At 40.1% G+C, this 20,239-nt stretch overlaps 1 protein-coding gene across 3 annotated transcripts in view; it reads left to right on the forward strand.

Moving 5' to 3' along the window:
- The window catches only part of LOC124269829 (band 7 protein AGAP004871-like), an 86,505-nt gene that overhangs the window by 16,626 nt on the left and 49,640 nt on the right, over positions 1–20,239 (forward strand). Inside the window, exons 2-3 of one of the 3 annotated variants that reach the window (XM_046704866.1) lie at positions 9,069–9,089; positions 13,130–13,147. The exons of 1 other annotated variant lie outside the window; for it this stretch is intronic. In XM_046704866.1, coding sequence (XP_046560822.1) covers positions 9,069–9,089; positions 13,130–13,147 — 39 coding nt within the window. The remainder of the gene's footprint in view (positions 1–9,068; positions 9,090–13,129; positions 13,148–20,239) is intronic. One more of the 3 variants, XM_046704867.1, reaches the window with a different exon arrangement.

Consider the following 20,239-nt stretch of genomic DNA (forward strand, 5'->3'; position numbering starts at 1 on the left):
CAATGCCACGGACAGCTTGTTATTGATTGGTGGAAAGAGTTCTCTCCAAGGACTGCAACCAATCATCTCCCAAAGATTCTACACTTATTACATTGTGTGTTTTGCTGTTCTTTGTGCGCATTGTATTTCAACTGATCAATCGACGAATATATCTTGTTCGACCATTTCACTGTTTGATGCTGCCGATTGACGCGGGTGCTTGTTGACTTAGAGGTGGAAGTAAATGTCCGTAATTGTAAAGATTTCACATCAAGAGGTTTATTCAGCATTGTCGATAGCACTGAAAACATTGTTAGTGGCAGCCCTGGAAGCATAGCGCATAGCTGGAACACCATGTATTGTAATATATTGACTAGACAGCCTGCAGTGCATAATGCATAATGGCGCTGTTGAGATGTCCCCAGAGATTCCATGTTATTAACACTACTTCACACTGGATAGCGACAAACATCTCCAATACATCAGATACATATCAAAGAATATAGTTTGGCGCTCTTTACCGATGTTGCATAATGTCACAGTGTTCAGTTTTTAATAGAGGCAGGTAGAACTGAAAATGTGACTTTTTATGAACATTATGAAAGAGTAATAATTCAACTGATAAACTCGATCAAAGATTCTCCAGTTTCATTTTTAGTGCAGACTCAATGATTATTGATCAGAATGATAAAATTTCGAAAAACCATTTATATTTGCTGATTTGGAATGGTAAAGCAACATTGAATTAATAATGCATAAGGAATCCATAGTTTCATGGAGCAACATATTTTTAGAATAGAATTATTAATCTATATTTAGGGTTGTTGAAAAAAAGTGTCAAGAATGTGGTAAATACACTAATTTTTATTACCATGATTTAGATGCCAAAATCTTAATGCTTCTACAGGTTATTAATAAGTCACTCATTTTGTGCAGTATCAGTTGTTTGGGAACTAGCAGTCTGTGGTAAAAACTTTTGTGACAACTTTTCTGTGAGTTTCACAAGTGTTTGGCATTTGCACTAGGGGTTGATGTTGCAGATTGGAGTGTCTTGATTAGTATTGCTGTACATCATGGTGCATTATACTTAACTCAGTATCGTGTACAAATGTTAATATACTTAACTATCTGGTAGATCCCTCCAAACAGTCATTATTATATTTACTTTTTGTCAACCATACACTTTACTTATGGAACACAAATTTACAACTGATACCTTAAGGTCAGTTTTGTTGATTAAGTGGGATACAAGTGAGGTCTTACAAAAGCTATTTTTCAGACATAAATTCATGGTGTACTTAGGTCCGAAATATCGTAATAACATAAGTAGTGTCAGATTTTCAAGAAATAGGTTGTAAGGGTATAATCAAAGTTTCAGGCAACTGCCAATTACATATTGTAGATGGACTCGGGTTTACACACTCTAACATCTAACACTGACTTAGACCAATTCCGTTACTAATAATCCAGCATTATCAATGCAAGGGACACCAGAAATGGTCTTCTCACATGAAGGAAATCAAACCCATAGCCTTCGGGTGTATAGTGAATACATGAATCATTAGGCTACCCCACCGCCACCTGACTGGCACCAGCCGCCACTCATTCATATATCATACTGGTAGTGCCATAGGGAGTACATTCAAGGTCAGTTTGTGAACATTGATGTTTCCTGACTCACATAAAGCCTCATTCCACTCTATAATCAGGGAAAAGTCAGGAAATCTGACTTAGGTCAAGGAAAATAGATATTCCGAGAGGAAAATAACATCATTGTAGATTGACTGTTTTTGTCTTTATCAAAGAAAACTGCAAGGTGTATGAAATATTTGTTATGTAGTTTTCATTGTTTATATGTTTGAAGTTGACACTTGCCTGTTTTCTTCTTTGTTTTTTTTTAAATTTATCATTTAATGTAGTAATGTGGCTATTTATCACTAAGAATCAGTCATTTCCATGTTAATATATGTTCTTGGTCTATGTTTGTGTGTGGAGTGACACGGTAATCACTTAATGTATTGTTTATTTAGTAAGGTCAATCATCTAAATAGAAATCTGCCAGGGAATGTTCATGGAATAATAAACTCAGGTCTCTGTGGATATGGCTGTATATTCGGTTTCCATCTCTTGAGATATTTGCGAGTGATAAATTTAGTATTTTCCTTGTGCTCAAGTAGGAAATGGGTATCCTCTGCTGTCAGCTTGGTTAGTTCAAGACTTGGTTTTTCAATTGCATTCTTCCAAGTGACAGTTTCTACTCAGATGATGTGGTATTGCGAACACAGAGAAGTAACTGCGTCAGAACTGACAAAGATAACGCAGTAACATAATGTAATGTTGTCTAGTATTCAGGTCAATCCTCCATTGGGATTTTACAAGGAATACATGAAGTGGAGGGATGGTGATACACAATAAAGTCTAGATGGTGCCATTTTGCAAAACAGCTAAGATTATTCGGTAATGCTGCTGTTCTATAAATAGCCCTGTTCAAAGACGTATTTATTAGATTGCAGCAGGATCCGTCAGACTCCCTGTGATAAATCCTTATCATTGGGAGATTACCCCTGGTGCGTTTTTCACCGTGCAGAGATGGAAACAGAATAGATGGACACCAAAACTTTTGATCGGAAAATGTAATTCATGCCTCTGCCAGAGGTCATGTTGAAATGGAGCGTTAATTGATGCTGATTCCTGCTATGAATACTGCTGGGGAGTAAGTCCCTCTTAACCAAAGGCTACTAATGGTAGGAGGAGAGATGGCGGGGATGTAATGCTTTGACTAAAGTCTGGGAAGTCTCCTGCATGTAGGGGCTCCTGATGCTGCTGTAACATCCTTGCTCAGTAGGGGCGTAGGGGTAGCCTAGTGGTTAAAGCGTTCGCTCGTCACGCCGAAAACCCGGGTTCGATTCCCCACATGGGCACAATGTGTGAAGCCCATTTGTGGTGTTCCCCGCCGTGATATTGCTGGAATATTGCAAAAAGCGGCGTAAAACCAAACTCACTCACTCACTCCTTGCTCAGTGAAGCCCCCAAATAAACCTTGCAGGAGTCACAGCTCACTGAGTAAGTGAGTGAGTTTAGTTTTACGCCGCACTCAGCAATATTCCAGCTTTATGGCGGTGGTCTTTAAATAATCGAGTCTGGACCAGACAATCCAGTGATCAACATAATGAGCATCGATCTGCGCAATTGGGAACCGATGACGTGTCAACCAAGCCATCAAGCCTGATCACCCAATCCCGTTAGTCGCCTCATACGACAAGCATGGGTTACCGAAGGTTCATTCTAACCCGGACCTTCACGGGTCTCACTGTCTCCTGGAGTTGAACAATTCAGAGTTTGACAAAATATATGACACAGTGGTGGATATCCTGTCACACAGTCCCATAACCACATTATTTTCCCTTCCGCAACGACATTTCTGCAGTGCTAAAGCTCTAAATGAATCAAGTGCTGAATGTCCAATCTCACTTCCTTTTCAGTTTATAAGGATTTTTTTTTCTATCAAAATTGTATATATTCAGGATGAGGGTTAGTCTAAGTTGTAGACACCATTCAAATCCTGACATAGTGACAGCTGAGTAGCCTTCACTTTCGACACACCTCAATCAAGTCCTTTGTGATTTTTCAGTAATCAGATTTAGAGAGTGTCAACAAGCAGTATTTTCCTTATTTTTTCATTTTCCTTGGTGAAGGAAGTCCCAGTAAGAGTTTTGTTATGTCTCTGTCATGCAATGTGTAATACATCTTTCTTGGTATTGATATTCAGTTACTTGTCAACATGTAGTAATGCAGGAAAGGAATAATTCAGGTGAGGAAACCTTTCGGTAGGCCATGGTAATGCAGATTATAGTTGCACCTCCCATCACTTTTGTTATAAGAAGGAAAAGTTGCTGTAATATTTAGATGAGTAGGAAACAATATGCAATATTGCAGGTCTTGCAGGTGTAGATATATGATAATATTACAACAGAAAGGCTTTGAGGTGTTACAAAGAAATTATGAATAAATTAGTATATATATAAAGCCATACTGAAAGTAGATGAGGTGAAATGGGGTTTAACATGACATATTCAAGATTATTGTGTTTATAGCGATGTATGTGTGCTGTTGTCTGGGCCAGTTACAGTATTATAGTGTGAACCAACTGAGATACAGTGCCACAAGGAATCTCTCTAATACACGCTATCATAAGGACGGTGGGATAGCCTAATAGTTAAAGCATCTTCACGCAGAAGATACCGTTTCCATTCCCCACATGGGTACACTGTATGAAGCCTATTTCTGGTGTTCCCTGCTGGATATTGCTGGAATATTGCTAAAATCCCAAATATGTTACATTTGACCACTTTTTGAAAGGCATGGTGCATTTATCGCTTTCAGCGATGAGATTCGTGCCAATTTGTATGTGATGTTAACTACCAGTTATCAAGCTTCCATGTTGTAATATCTTCGGTAGCTGAGTAGGTAAGGTTGCTGGCAATTAGCTGCTTCACTTAGAAAGTATGGGTTCAAATCACGGATTGGACTCAATCCAGAAAAGTACTAGACCCTGTACTTTACTGAGAAAGTATAATTCTAAATATAACATATTACATTTGACCCCATGAAAGTCACTGTATTCATTCTGACAGTAACGTAACTTATATGTTGAAAGGTATTCAGATTTTGTGATATACTTCCATCAGCATGAGACAAGTGCATGCCCCATGCCTACATATGTTGAGGAATAATAGTCCTCACATCCTCAGCTTCATCACAACAGCTTGTAGATGATCAAGTCTAAACAAAACATGAATTCTGTATCATGAGCATTGTTCCGGTTCATTGGGGACATAGACATTAAGTCAACCAAATCTCCACGTCTGAACAACCAGTCTGTCATGACGACAGTGTAGTGATCAGGTTTACAGTTGGGTAAACTCACCTTATAAATCTTCATGACTGAAGGCGGTAATTATGGTGTGATTATTGGAGTATATGGTTGTGTTCAAGGTTATTGCACAAGGTGATGTGCTTGCACCTGTGTTGCTGCGTGTACTAGTCTTGACTTCTGCCATTTTTTATTGCTAGCCCACTGTGACCCTGTGCTGCTGTTAAACATGGATACCTCACTCAAACACATACCAGGCAGGGCAGCAACAAGTACCATCTTGGTTTGATGCGGCCATGGTACAATTTAGCAAAATAAAATGTGCATTAGTGTAACCTATTTTTGAATAAGGCAAACTTTTGAATAAGTGTATCAAATAATGTGTGAAGTGCGTTTCAAAATCTTTAAACAAATGTCTTAGCCAGGCGGGGTAACAACCATCGTTGATGGTACAAATTAGCTACATAATATACCTGTTTTTGAAAAAGGTACACTTATATATATGTCTTTGTGCATGAAGTGCATGTCAAAAATGTTCTAGACTTATGTCTAAGCCTTAAATTTCCTCACAACATTATTCTTTGGATACATTAAAGATACCTCCAAGCTTTATTTACCAAACTACATCAATAATCCCGGTGTTGTCTGAATTTGTTTAGCTTTTGGAACTAATGGAAGCTTGATGTAATGAAACAGCAAGTACCTCAAGATTATGTGCATATTTCAGTTTTCATAAAATTATGGGACAGGGATGCAACTTGATTTTGTCTGATGCAACTAGGTTTTCATGTCAACATGCACTTGGAGCAGGTTAAATAAAGGTCTTTAAAGCCAGCCCTGGCAACCCATGGATCAAACCCCCTGGCCTTCTCCCTTGCAGTCAGACTCTGTAAGCCATGATAAAATCCCCTTTAGGATTGTGTAAAAGATTGCCCCATGGTGTGTGAAGCTGAATATGGTTTTATTTTGTCTGTTGATGTGTTTGCAGAGGGTAAATGCATTAAATGAAAAAAGCCATTATTTAGTGCAGTGTATATACCATGGGTTGTTACGTCTATTTATTCCCTGATTCACTGTTTACTTCTACTCAGCATACAATTTCAGGTTCTAAAAAGGAGTTTGATCTCATTACAATCTGTCAACAGGAAAGTTGGGGATGATTCTAAATTACTATTTCCAGGATTAACTTTGTTTGTCTTTTGGTGAGAATGCTTTGTTTTGAGCCATTTTAAGGTGCTGGGCCCTTATTCTCGAAACGTTCGTAGCCCTACGAACTTCTTAAGCCCATTGTTAACACATTGGCTACGATCAAAGTTAAGAATTCTTAGGGCTACGAACATTTCGAGAATAAGGGCCCAGCACCTTAAAATGGATGAATAAGGACCCTGATTACTGTGGTGTAGCCTAGTGGTGTGTGTGTATGCTTGTTCCATGGAGAACCTAGTTAGATTCCCCTGGGTTTTTAGTTTAAACATATTTTATTGACAGTGTGAAAAGGATCGGGGACAAGTTCTTTCAACTTATTAAACCCCTCTCCGAAGATATTTACAATAACTAATTACATCACAAGCAATTATTAGAAACAGAGACAGAGAAAGACTGAAAGATAACAGGGGGAAATGCTATAATACAAAAGGTGTATAGAGAGAAGACTACTGGAATCGTTTAGATTTGCATATATATTGATGTACATTTTTGAATATAATTTCATTTTTATGATTTGTCAGATCTGCAATGCTGTTTAAAATAACAGATAATGTAATCACAGAATTACTACCACATACATCTTGAATAGCTTTAAGCATGATCTTTCTATGTTGATTGTGTAAAGAACATTCTAAGAAATAGTGATGAGCATTTTCGCATGGGTTCAAACTGTACACCAATGGTCCCTACAGTTTTGGACAAATGTCAGTGTGGACTGGTGGATGAAATGGCGCACATGACTGCTCTGACGGAAACAACCAAACTCATAGCTATGTCATAGCTGTGTTGTGGATACAATGAATAATAATATGTGTCCCTCTAGATTCTTTGGTATTAGTATAATTGGTAACATTTGCATAGAAGTGACAACAGTCACAGCCTCCACAGACCATTGGTCAGGTGCCCTTTAGATGTTGCTGAGTTTCCCTTTAATTCTTCTTGTGCGAAGTAGTCCCATGTAGAATTAGGGTACTAATATGTAGATCCATTACCTGTCCACAGGTATATAGGCTTTACACTTATGACATTTACTGGGTGTCTGGGGCATTAGGGAAAGTGTGACGCTCAAGAGGACGTGTCTCGTTGGTGTTATGTGTAAGTAGGAGAGGTGCCTGTGCATGGGAACTGGAGCGCCATTAACTGTTGCAGTGGTATTATGAAAGTCCAGAAAATGTGTGACACTTGTGCAGTAGTCTGTTGTGTATCTTAACCTTCATCCTCTATAGGAGTGGTGGCATAGCCTAGCAGTTAAAACGTTCGCTCATCACGCTGAAGGCCCGGGTTCGATTTCTCACATGGGTACAATGTGTGAAGCCCATTTCTGTTGTCCCCGCTGTGATATTGCTGGAATATTGCTAAGAGTGGCATAAAATCATACTCACTCACTCTTCCTCCGCATATCATGGATTGTTTTGGCATTGTGTGTAGTGTGATGTCAAAAGTAGCCCTCTTATGTTTCACAGTAAAGTCATCTTCCACATCAGTTATAATTGATTCGATTGACTAATAGGCTAGGGTTTTGTTAAAAGACTCTCCAGTACATGATATGTTACTTACACACAAAAAACAAGTCGTCAATGATGGAATAATCATGATTTCAATTAGTGTTTTCAAATGGACCCTTCACAGATCTTGTATTACCATAGACGTAGTTATAATATTAGTTTGTGGAATGCGTCCCAGGAATGTGACCCTGTCTGCTAAGATAGGCTTAACTACTCTGAACAAGAACATTTTCTGTCCATTGACACACTTTTGAAAACTGAAAACATTCCATGAATAGAAGCACCCACTGTGTTTGTTTTTTTGTTTGTTGTTTAATGCCTCACTCAGCAATATTCCAGCTATATGGCAGTGGTGTGCAAATAATCGGGCCTGGATCAGACAATCCAATGATCGACAGCACAATCATTGATCAACGCAATTGGGATACGATGATATGTGTCATCCAAGTCAGCAAGTCTGACCACCCGATCCCGTTAGTCGCCTTTTACGACGAGCATGGGTTCTTGAAGATAATTCTAAACCAGATCTGCATGGATGTGTGGATCTGTGGTCTGTCTCAATCTAGAAAAATGAAGGACTTCAGAAACTTGAGTGTATGCTTTGTCTATTCAATGTCATCATCTCTACTTCCTCAGTCATGGGGGCGGTGGGGTAGTCTAGTGGTTAAAGCGTTGGCTCGTCACGCCGAAGACCGCGGTTCGAATCCCCACATGGGTACAATGTGTGAAGCCCATTTCTGGTGTCCCCAGCCGTGATGTTGCTGGAATATTGCTAAAAGCGGCGTAAAACCAAACTCAGTCAGTCAGTCAGTCCTCAGTCATGTCATGGTTCAGATCACTGGCTATCTGGCATGTTTCAGCTTTGTACCTGTGGTCTTGGTTTGACAATGCTGTGTTAGAATACCTCTACCTCTTCTAAATGTATATATGAAATTTTTCAGAAATCTGTGTAAACTCTCACTTTGCAGGGCGGTATACCTCAGCTGTCAGGTTTCACAGGACATGCTGCAAATGACTTGTTCAAACTGATTGTTCAAACTGACTGCTTTGACCTGTCCTATCTGTACTCATGATTTTCTCCAAAGGTGTTTGTTGTTTAGATCTCCCCATAATATTCTTCCTAAATGACAGCAGCATGTAAATAATCAAGTTTGGACCAGACAATCCAGTGATTGACGTCATGATCATCGATCCATGAATTTGGGATACAATGACATGCATGAACCAAGTCAGCAAGCCTGACCACCCAATCCCATTTGTCACTTCTTACGACAAGCATGGGTTACTGAAGACCAATTCGAACCTGGTTCTTCAGGGGTTAACTGTCATGACATGCAGTGCTGAGGGATTTGTTCCCATGTTATATTGGCAGGCTGTGATATCCATGAAAAACTGTTGATGACTTGGTGGTATGATTTCCTGCACTGATCATGCTCAGTGGCCGCTTCATGTCCATGTGTTATGAGGAGCAAGTCTCATGCTGGAAGTCTTATTCTCTGTTCCAGGTCCAACAGGCTACAGTATGGGTAAGTATTCGCACTTCGACATACACCATGTACTTTATTGATGGATATGCACATATGTATATGAATATATATACACCGCTAGCAGATGCTGTCTGGAGCAATATGACACACTATGATTATACTGAAATCATATTGGTATCCTGATGACATTCATTGAGCAATTAATGTGTGGTCAATTTTGATAACTAACGTATTCATGTATGGTTTCTAAGCATGCAATCGATTCCCCACATGGGTACAATGTGTGAAGCCCATTTCTGGTGTCCCCTGCCGTGATATTGCTGGAATATTGCTAAAAGCGGCGTAAAAACGTACTCACTCACTAACTCACTCTAAGCATGCAAAGGTTCTTATCATTATCTATGGCAGAATCTAGCTGGGTGTAACAGTGAAAGTAATTCTGAAAATAAACAATATGATGTCACAAATAATTCACCGGTCTACTTGTCCAGTATGAAATCATACATTGCATGAATGATCCCATCCCAGGTTGGGTCAGTAGATCCATAAACCATGTAATTGACTTGAAATCGTATTTAATGTACCCCAATGCTGCCATGAATGCTCTCCCTCTGTAATTACTTACTATTTCCCTGTCCTCATTGCACCCCTAATGTGTTACCCTGCTTAACTCACTGCCCAACGTCCCCCCCCACCTGATGCATCCTCCATATCCTCTCCTCCCTCTGGCTACAACATTGCATCCCCTAATGTGTTACCCTGTGTAACTCCCTGCCCAACGCCCCCCACCTGATGCATCCGCCATATCCTCTCCTCCCTCTGGCTACAACATTGCATCCCCTAATGTGTTACCCTGCGTAACTCACTGCCCAACGCCTCCCCCACCTGATGCATCCTGCCCAACGCCATATCCTCTCCTCCCTCTGGCTACAACATTGCATCCCCTAATGTGTTACCCTGCTTAACTCACTGCCCAACGTCCCCCCACCTGATGCATCCGCCATATCCTCTCCTCCCTCTGGCTACAACATTGCATCCCCTAATGTGTCACCCTGTGTAACTCACTGCCCAATGTCCCCCCCACCTGATGCATCCACCATATCCTCTCCTCCCTCTGGCTACAACATTGCATCCCCTAACGTGTCACCCTGTGTAACTCACTGCCCAACGTCCCCCCACCTGATGCATCCACCATATCCTCTCCTCCCTCTGGCTACAACATTGCATCCCCTAACGTGTCACCCTGTGTAACTCACTGCCCAACGTCCCCCCCCACCTGATGCATCCGCCATATCCTCTCCTCCCTCTGGCTACAACACATGACCTGTTACAACAAGGATTCTATGACACTTAGACTTTATAAATTGAACAAACAAATTGGTTACATTCTAAGATCAAAGCATTAATGTATACTTTTCCTATATACATACTAGTATATGCTCACCATGGCTTTTACTTCTGGTGATGAAGTTAACCTCTAAGAACTTACACACATTTTACTCAGAATATTTTCTCTGATATATCTCTACATTTGCATGTATGCTCACAATGGCTTTTATTTTCGGTGATGAAATTAACCTCTAAGAACTTCCACGCATTTTATTCAGAATATTTCGACTGATGTATCTATCTAAATTTGCATGTATGCACACAATGGGTGGGGCTTTTTTGGAGATAGTTATCCATCTTAAATGATGAAGGGCTTGGAGTCACCCATCCTTGACAATCCTTGCCTCGTCAGCATGCTGATTGGTCCAACCTCTTTGGTCATGTGGACAAAGTGTCAGACCTCAGATCAGAAGGTCCACGTTTGGAATCCAATCACAGGAAATATTATGGCCACTAATTTGGCGACCAACGGGGAGCTGAGCAGGTTCATATCTACTTTGAGCAGAATAAGTCTTGGTACTCAGAAGATGCCTTCTGATGACTTGGGAGTAGGTAGCAGGGCGTGCAGTTGTCCTTACCATGTCATCTCACTCATGGGGTTATCTTCTTTGGATATGTGGACAAAGCGTCTAACCTTAGATCAGATAGTCTGTGGTTCGAATCCCATCAGGAGTTGTATGGCTGCCACACAATGCTCACTTTCATGCCTGTCACACATCATTCTGCTTCTTTGACTCCCTAGGCTTCAGTCATTTCATCTTATAGGACTCCAAGGTTTGATGCAGCAACTGAAATCTTGATGTGTCACAAAATGTTTTGTGGTGGATTCCACAAGAATGGTGGCTAATGGTTCAATCATCTCTCACAATGGGTACAATATGGGTCATTTCTTGTGATGACAGGTTGTTGGATTGGTACTGTTTATAGAAGGGGCGGTGGGGTAGCCTAGTGGTTAAAGCGTTGGCTCATCACGCCGAAAACCTGGGTTTGATTCCTGACATAGGTACAATGTGTGAAGCCCATTTCTGGTGTCCCCCGCTGTGATATTGCTGGAATATTGCTAAAAGCGGTGTAAAACCATACTCACTCACTGTTTTAGAATGTGGCGGTACAGATGTCACATCCAACTCAATACCTTTTGATGATACAGATTCTGAACATTGCTTTTTGGCTTTTCTCAGGTGGGCATACTACTTATTTTTTAACTATGCAAAAACAATCACGTAGGTGTGCTTTTTTACTACAAGTGTGTACATGGCAGCAGGACCATTATCCATCTGTAGCAATGCTGGTGGTTGTATCATTACATGTTTTAGATCATAATATTCTATTTTTTGATAAAAATAGATTTGACCTGGTCCCCTGACAATGTCATTAAGGCATGTGCATGTTGTTTTCCCTGCAGCATGGAGCTTGTTGTGCATGCAATCGTCATATATAGTTGATATTTCCACAGAACATTTGACATAGTACTGTGTTTTCTGTCATTGTCGAGTCTTTTGGAACCATTTGAGATATGAAAAGTGTTTTTGGATTCAGTATTGAGGAGACCATGTCAGCCATTTGTACCTATACATGTACCAGTGGGGCATGGTGGGCCATGGTGGGCAAGCTGTCTAAGGTGCCAGGCTAGTGATCCAGCGAGCTTGGAGGTTCCGGGATCGAGCCCACCTGTGACCGGGTGTAAAAATCTTGGAGTCAACTTTGTGTGCAGACTCTTTCAGTGTTGTCACAACCCATAGTGTACAGTACACAACCCTGTGCACTTAAAATAACCCACAAATCCATTGGTAAAAGACCAGATGGTGGCCACATGAATACATGCAAACACCTAGTTGCGGGTACAGCAACATGCAGTAAACTTGGACAAAGTACTGTGATTATGTGTCTCAGTCCATCCAGCTGTGAATGGGTACCCTGTAAGGATGGGAAGGACATTATCTTGATGCGTCTAATGGCTGCAAGAGTTGTATTATCCCCAGGGAGTTGAGATTGAAAATATGATGCACCATTGAGATTGACATCCAATGATCGAGGGAAAAACAAAGTGCCTTTGAGCAGCTTAGCTGGATTTTGGCGCTACACATATATTAGTATGGATGTGAGCTCCGAGCCTTCAGGAATCCATGCTTATGGTAAGAGACAACAAACGGGTGGTCAGACTCACTGACTTGGTTGACACATGTCATCATATCCCGATTGCATAGATCAATACTTGTGCTTTTGATCACTGGATTATTTGGTTTGGACTTGATTATTTACAGATCTCTGCCATATAGCTGGAATATTGCTGAGTGCAGTGTTAAACAAACAAACAAACAAACCAATGCTTACATGTTTGTCCTTATCTGGTACGAATGCTCTAATGCTGTGGTCATAAGGCTGCCTAATCCCCTCTAGTAGTGGCTCATCATCCACTGGTTGGAGCCATGGAAGACCCTGTTGTCTAAGGCACTGCAGTTCGCTTCGCAAAGTTGCGTTTTATTGGCATGCATGATCTTGGGTATGAATGTTGGTTTGAATTGTTCCTGTTTCTGGGTTTGTCAGCATTGTAACAACGGTTTTAAATTTAGCCGAAGTCGACATCTCAAACCTCTTTACTGAGGACTTTTCTCCTATGTCAAGCTAACACACCATGATGACACAAATACTGTTCAAGGTGGCATTAACCTAACTGAAATTAATTTTAGGTTATTCTTCATTAGAAGGTGAGTACTATTTCATGCTATCATCCTCCAGCTTGTTGATCATGGAGAATGTTTAAACCTCACTGTGCACTGCTTCTGCATGGGCTTGGCTTGATGTGAAGAACAACTGCGTAAAAATGATATTGATATGACTGGATAAATTTAATGCTCACATGCAACGTAAAACACAACTTTGCAGATTCTGATACCTTTCGGTATGGACTTACAGTAACAAATTATCAAAAAATGCAAATTCAACTTATAAAGTTGAAAAATAATGCGATGAAAAAAACCCCGTGTTCAAACGATTCACTAAATTCACCCCAGCTGGGGTGAAAAGTGGTTTCAACAGCAGTGTTGCACTGCGCTCATGGCACATGCGCAGTGAATAGGTTTGCACAGTATTATTCGTTACACTGCTATATAGCGTCCAATCAAACGCTAGATGACAGAACAGATTTAACCAATCAGACAACGGCTACTATTTAGGGTTCGGCGGGACTTACAAAATGGATTTTCTTTTCCCCCGGTCGGCAACACTGATCTCACAACAAATGAAAACCCGCATAAAACACAGCTGTATGACCTGGAGAATATAGGCTTTTGGGTTTCCGTTGACATGGTTATCATTAGCTAATATTTCCGCAAGCTGACATCCTTGAATACTGACAAAATGCTATTTGCAGCGACTGTTTACTCACAGTTGTGGCGTGCTCCGTCTGCATCACTCGGAAGCGATCGTACGGAAAATAGCATTCGGAATCGTTCGGGTACAAAACTTTTTCGAGGTAAAAGTTTAAGGGGGTATGTGCGAATGTCAACTTTCGCGATTTGGTAAGCTGTGGTCAATTTAAAAGGTTACCTGACGCAACCTTCCACAAGGTTTTGTTAGACTCAGTATAGCAGTGTAACGAATAATACTGAGCCTAAGTTTACTTAGTCTGGTAAGGCATTAAAACCAGGGGGAAAGCTCTGATTCTAGGATTTACATCATCACCATCCCACCTGACCTTACCATCCTCCATATCATCATTGTCATGGACACATGGCAGTCACATGATAAGTGCATGTTATTATAAAACATCATGTGACCATAAGCTATTTGCATGCATATTATGTTTATTTTGACAAATCCTCCCATATGAACATAAATAATTCTTTCTTAGGTTTCATTTCCAACTGTGTTTTTTCTTTTAAGATTTCTTCTTAATTATGATTACAGAGGTGATTTTGTACTGAAAACTTTAGTGGTACCTGGTAATGATCATAAATTTTGAAGTACAACGTTTTTTCCATGATCATGTCATGTTGTGTTGATGACAACATTGATTTTTATATTTAAAAAAAGAAGAAATCAAGCTAGAATTTATTTTAATCAAACTATCTGCCAGTGTGGTGATGTTTTACTCAGAAAAGATATACAATCTCCATGGTATCAGATTTTGGATGGGGTTCTTTCACATATAAAGTTGAGCCTCAGGCTATTGCCGAATCCAGATTTCCATGCTATTTCTGTTCAGGTATAAACACATTGGTGTTTATTTTTTGCCATAAAATGTGAACCCTGGCATGCTTGTCTAAAACTGCATCTACCAGAAAGTAATGGCTTTTCCAGTCTTCCTCGCACTGAAAGAAAGCAGTTGTCTACCTTTCATCTGTCTGGAATGTGTATGCTGCCTAATTGCCTAATTTACCTGCGTACCTTGGGCACTATCTAGCTTTAGCCTCGAATGTTATCATTTAATACAAGGTGAGGTTATGTTTCCTGTAGAAGTGGGTTCAATAATATTTTGAGAAAACTTGAGTTTGAAATGGATCTGCCAGGATTTGCTACACAGGTTTTTGTGAACTGGTTTAACAGAGCTTCTCATGTGGCATGTTTCTTGTCATGATGCGAAATTTAATCAAATTTGTCAGCAGGTAGCCATCTGGTGGATGGATTCCTATTATACGGGTTTAGATCATCAAGGTTACATAGATTTTGCCTAGTTATCACAGGTGTGATGTGTATGTCTGATGATAACTTTCAATCAGTGTAATGTTTTGTAAGCCTTTGATTGGATATTGAAAGAGCCAATTAGTTTATCTTAAACGGTAAGGAATTCAGAGTGAGTGAGTGAGTTAAGACTTTTAAGTCACATCGGCAATATTTCAGCCATATCGTGACTGCAAACAAGTTATAATTTTTACAATAGATAAAGGTAAGTTATAAAAACCTGTCAGCGAAGGACAGTAAAACAACCAGTTTATCACAGATTTCAATTTAAAACTAGTAATTAACACTAAAATACACTAACTATAGAGGGCGATACAATATAAAAACAGGCTATAGATCGCCAACAACTGAAGGTAGAACACCACACTAGGGTAAGGAATTCAGATGTTGAACTTGTAGGGCGTTAATCCCTTAAACTTTTCCTTGTTTTGGTGTTAATATTATAAGTTTTAGATATATTGAAGTAAAGGTGTATTGCAGTTGTACTTTAAATACACAATTGTATTGTCAACTGTGTGTAATTAGTTGGGGGAAAGCTGCAAAATTGATGATGCAGCAATATTCACTCACTCAGTATGTGTAATATCAGATTCAATAGTTGCATGTTTTAAAAAATAAAGTTTACATGATAAAACATCAAATTTCAGATTTTGCCCTGTGCAGCATAGCAAGTGTTGTAACTTCAGATTGTAGTTACTTCCCTTTGATTTGAGTTATGACAGGCAGGAAACTCACCAGCTTTGACATTTGCAGCAATACTTTATTCAGTCCCATCTCATTGATTAGTGTAATTATCAAGCCTTCAAGCTGGTGTAATACTATTGTAGTGTTCAATAATTGCAGTAAAATCTTAACCGTGAAGAGAGCACCAACTATCACCAAGTTAATACCTAGTTCTAGGGTGCACTGGTAAGTGACAATATCATGCAGGTAGCTATTCATTTGCTAAGCCTAAAAAACATCTCAAAACAAAACTGAATTATATTTCAACCAGCCAAACAGCGACTAATTGGGTTTCCAAAATGTCACGGTTTCTGTATTGACGAGGATTCAGTGTTTAACATGCAGCCCTATTGCAAAAAGAAATCATCTACTTTATTAAGTTTATAAATCGTGTGTATGTAATCACATGCTGTATTATGGGAGAAGGTAGGGTGAATATTTGGGTATAATGTTTTATTCAAGATTATTGCCATCTCATAACAACTTGCATGCTTGTGCTTGTGACTTGTACTAGTCCAGACTTACTCTGGTTCAATAGTGGGATTCAACTGAGAACGAGCACACTGACTCCATGCTGACCGACCTGTAAAGACCCGGCTTAGAACTGGTCTTCTGTAATCAGTGTTTGTCGTAAAGGACGACTAATGGGTGGTCAGACTCGCATATACCTATGAAGATCCAAGCTGAAATTACCGTAGTCTTCAGCAATCCAGGCTTGCTGACTTGGTTGACACATGTCATTGTTTCCCGATTGCATAGATCAATGTTGATGATGTTGATCACTGGATTGTCTGGTCGAGACTCGATTATTTACAGACTGATGCCATATAGCTGGAATATTGCTGATTGTGGCATAACACACACCAACCAACCAACCAACCAAGCTGACCAGTTTGTGTTTTAGTACCTTAATGCGGTATCAGAAAGTACAAACTTTATCCCCCCAAAATGTTTTTAAAGCAAGGGGATAGAACCAACAAACTGTCTCTGTCTACAGAGATACTTTATTCACTTGACCATGGAGACAATGCTACCAGAGAATGATAGACCTTTCAGGGTGGGAAGTATAGCAAGAAGTAATTGGAAAATTTGATAACATGTCCATTACTTTCTGACAGTTGACAAATTTTTATTCCTGTTAGTGTAGGTTGTTTTTCAGATATGATGTGGGGTTTTTTTTAGCACAAATAGATGTTTGACAAAATATATTATATTAGTTGATGAATCAGGGCAGGTATTTATTGGCTTCTTTGACATCCAGCATAAATAGGATTAAAACTGGTTCTCAGAATCTTGCTTCGATCATTCCTCATCTATCTCAGCAGTAAGGACAAGAATGAAATGAGAATTAGCCTTAAAATGAAGGTGTCCTTGTGCGATTATGTAACCATGGAAACCAAGTCCTGATGAGAAAAGAAATAGGTAGTTTTGAGGGATGTGTGGTGGATGGCAGAAGTTGTTGTTGCAGGTGAGAAGAGTATAGATTTAATGTAATGAGGTAGACTTCAGTGGGGTGTCAACTGGGGTAAGGGTGATGTTGTTAGGACTTAGGTGGGGTGGACTTCCATTATGGTGAGGCAGATGTGGACTGGGTTTGGGATGAGGTTGATATTGGATGGATTTGGATGAGGCTGGGGTTGGGGTTGGGATTAGGAGGGGGTATGGATGACTTGAGTTTGGGTGAGGCAACTCACCAGGGTGACTCACCACTTGAGTTTGGGTGAGGCAGATGTTGAAGGACTGGGTTTGGGATGAGGCTGATATTGGATGGACTAGGATTTGGGTGAGGCTGGTCCCGTTGAATCAACTAAAAATTGTGAAGATGAGGCAGTATTTTCCACAGTCTGCTATAAGGGTCGTAATTGGTCAAAATCAGACACGTGACCTAAAGCAGCCAATCATGTTCTGACAATGGATACCGTCCCTCGTGAAACGAAAACCTTTAGATTTAGACAAAAGTTTTGGGTAAAATAATGCTATTCTGAACATATTAAGCAGAAATCGCTACCTATCGTAAATTATGGAACTTATTGGACATATCGAGGTAGGTTATGACCTGGGACAAAAATGCTTCATGTATATATTTTCGCATTAAACATCGTGTCCGGCGTGAAGATTGTGACAGCCGAGATGTCACTTGTCAGTCAGTGACTTGACTTACATTACATGATCGCACAAAAGATGGAAATAGTGATTTTATATGTACGTTTGACAACTTTTATGAATGTTGTTGTTGATTTTATTCATTAGTTTATTCAATTTATTTAATGAATTCCTCGAAACATCGTTACTTTTGCTCTTTGACAATGTTATTGTGGACCCGTTGCGAAGCATGTGTCCGAGAATCGTTGTTTTCAACTCGTGAAATGCAGATTGAAGTTCACCACAGGTATATAAACGTTAATTATTTGCACATTTCACAGGCATTTAGATAGCGAATGACATTCTGAACACATTTATCGAATTTAGTTGGATCGCTTTCATTTTCTGATTGTGTCAATTGTAATGTAGGTCTAATGAACATTCTCGAAAAACAAGCAACACGTACGGCAGACTTTTCAACACATTTATTAACAGTATATCGTTACGAATACTGATTACTTTGTCTCTCCGGATAAAAACTAGTTCAGCCGGAATTTTCAGACCCCGTCGGCATAAGCCGCCGGTAATTTTCAAAACCAGCGGGAACACTGGGTGAGGCAGATGTTAGGTGGACTGGGTTCAGCATGAGCCTTATTTTGGGTGGACTGGGGTTAGCACAAGGCTGATAATGTTGGACAGGGGTAAGGCTGAGTTAAGATAGCCAGGGTACTGGGGTGGAGTTGATAGCGTTGCTACTAGGGTAGGTAGGGCTGAGTTGATAGCCAGGGTACTGGGGTGGAGTTGATAGCGTTGCTACTAGGGTAGGTAGGGCTGAGTTGATAGCCAGGGTACTGGGGTGGAGTTGATAGCCTAGCCAGGAGTACTACTAGGGTAGGTAGGTAGGGCTGAGTTGATAGCCAGGGTACTGGGGTGGAGTTGATAGCATTGCTACTAGGGTAGGTAGGGCTGAGTTGATAGCCAGGGTACTGGGGTGGAGTTGATAGCCTTGCTACTAGGGTAGGTAGGGCTGAGTTGATAGCCAGGGTACTGGGGTGGAGTTGATAGCCTTGCTACTAGGGTAGGTAGGGCTGAGTTGATAGCCAGGGTACTGGGGTGGAGTTGATAGCGTTGCTACTAGGGTAGGTAGGGCTGAGTTGATAGCCAGGGTACTGGGGTGGAGTTGATAGCGTTGCTACTAGGGTAGGTAGGGCTGAGTTGATAGCCAGGGTACTGGTCAGGACTGAGTTAGGATAGTCCGAGTACTTCAGTAGGGCTTAGTTAGGATAAGCAGGGCCCCTATTCTCGAAAGGATCCTAGCCCTAATTTTGATCCTAGGGTCTAGGATAGGTGTCCTACCTTATTCTCGAAAAGTATCCTATCGCTAGGATATCCTAACTTAGGACAAATACTAGGATAGGTTCTGACTTGTCCTAAGTCTATCTTAGTGGAAGTTCACACCCCACTGAAATGTGGTTCTTGTTTGTTCACCAATTTTGATGTTGTCAAACAAAATAACTCGCCTAAATTGCCTTTGAATTTACAACAGCACACAGTTTTCATGTGTTACGAAGGGTTTTTTAGTTTATATTATCAATTTATCGGTAATGAATAGACACACTTGTTGCAGTGCACACATTCTTCAAATCAACAAGAGATTTGTTCAATTCTTACCTATTCTTGGCCTTTTTAATCACAACATTGCTCTTTTCAGTCACATTGCCGTGAAATGTCAATGTCAAGGCCAACTTGATAGGGGAAGTAACTCCTGTTTAATTTCCAAGGTGAATTTTTCAGTTTGTGAGATGACACATAATGAGAGTTCAAGTCATGATTTTCATTGAAAAAAAAATGCAATGAAAATATTTTTTGCACATATCTTTAATATCCTTAATGTTTTTGGGCAGACTTTCAAATTCTGAAGTAAAATTGTTACTGACTTGTCAAAAATGAATTTTCAAAAGCTTCAAAACTCATATAATGTGATGAAAATATCGATATTTTTTTCTAGATCTAAGTCCATCAAAGCTGAATTTCCTTATATTATTTTTTTTTTATGGAATGAATCATGGGTAATATTTAGGGGAATCCCAAACTTAATGAATGCTTTTCTATCTCACCTACTAAAGAGCTCGCTATCCTAGCTAGGATAGGTAGCACAAGTTATGACAAGGATAGGATCATTTCGCGAATGGGTCTTATCCTAACGGTAGGATGTCCTAACTTCTGTCGTAACTACTTAGGATCTGTCTTAGCTGGGACACTTTTGAGAATAGGGGCCAAGGGTATTAGGGTAGGGCTGAGTTAGGATAGCC

Source organism: Haliotis rubra, unplaced genomic scaffold, assembly GCF_003918875.1.
Source record: "Haliotis rubra isolate DU_JTF1 unplaced genomic scaffold, ASM391887v1 Scf148, whole genome shotgun sequence".
Classification (NCBI taxonomy): Eukaryota; Metazoa; Mollusca; class Gastropoda; order Lepetellida; family Haliotidae; genus Haliotis; species Haliotis rubra.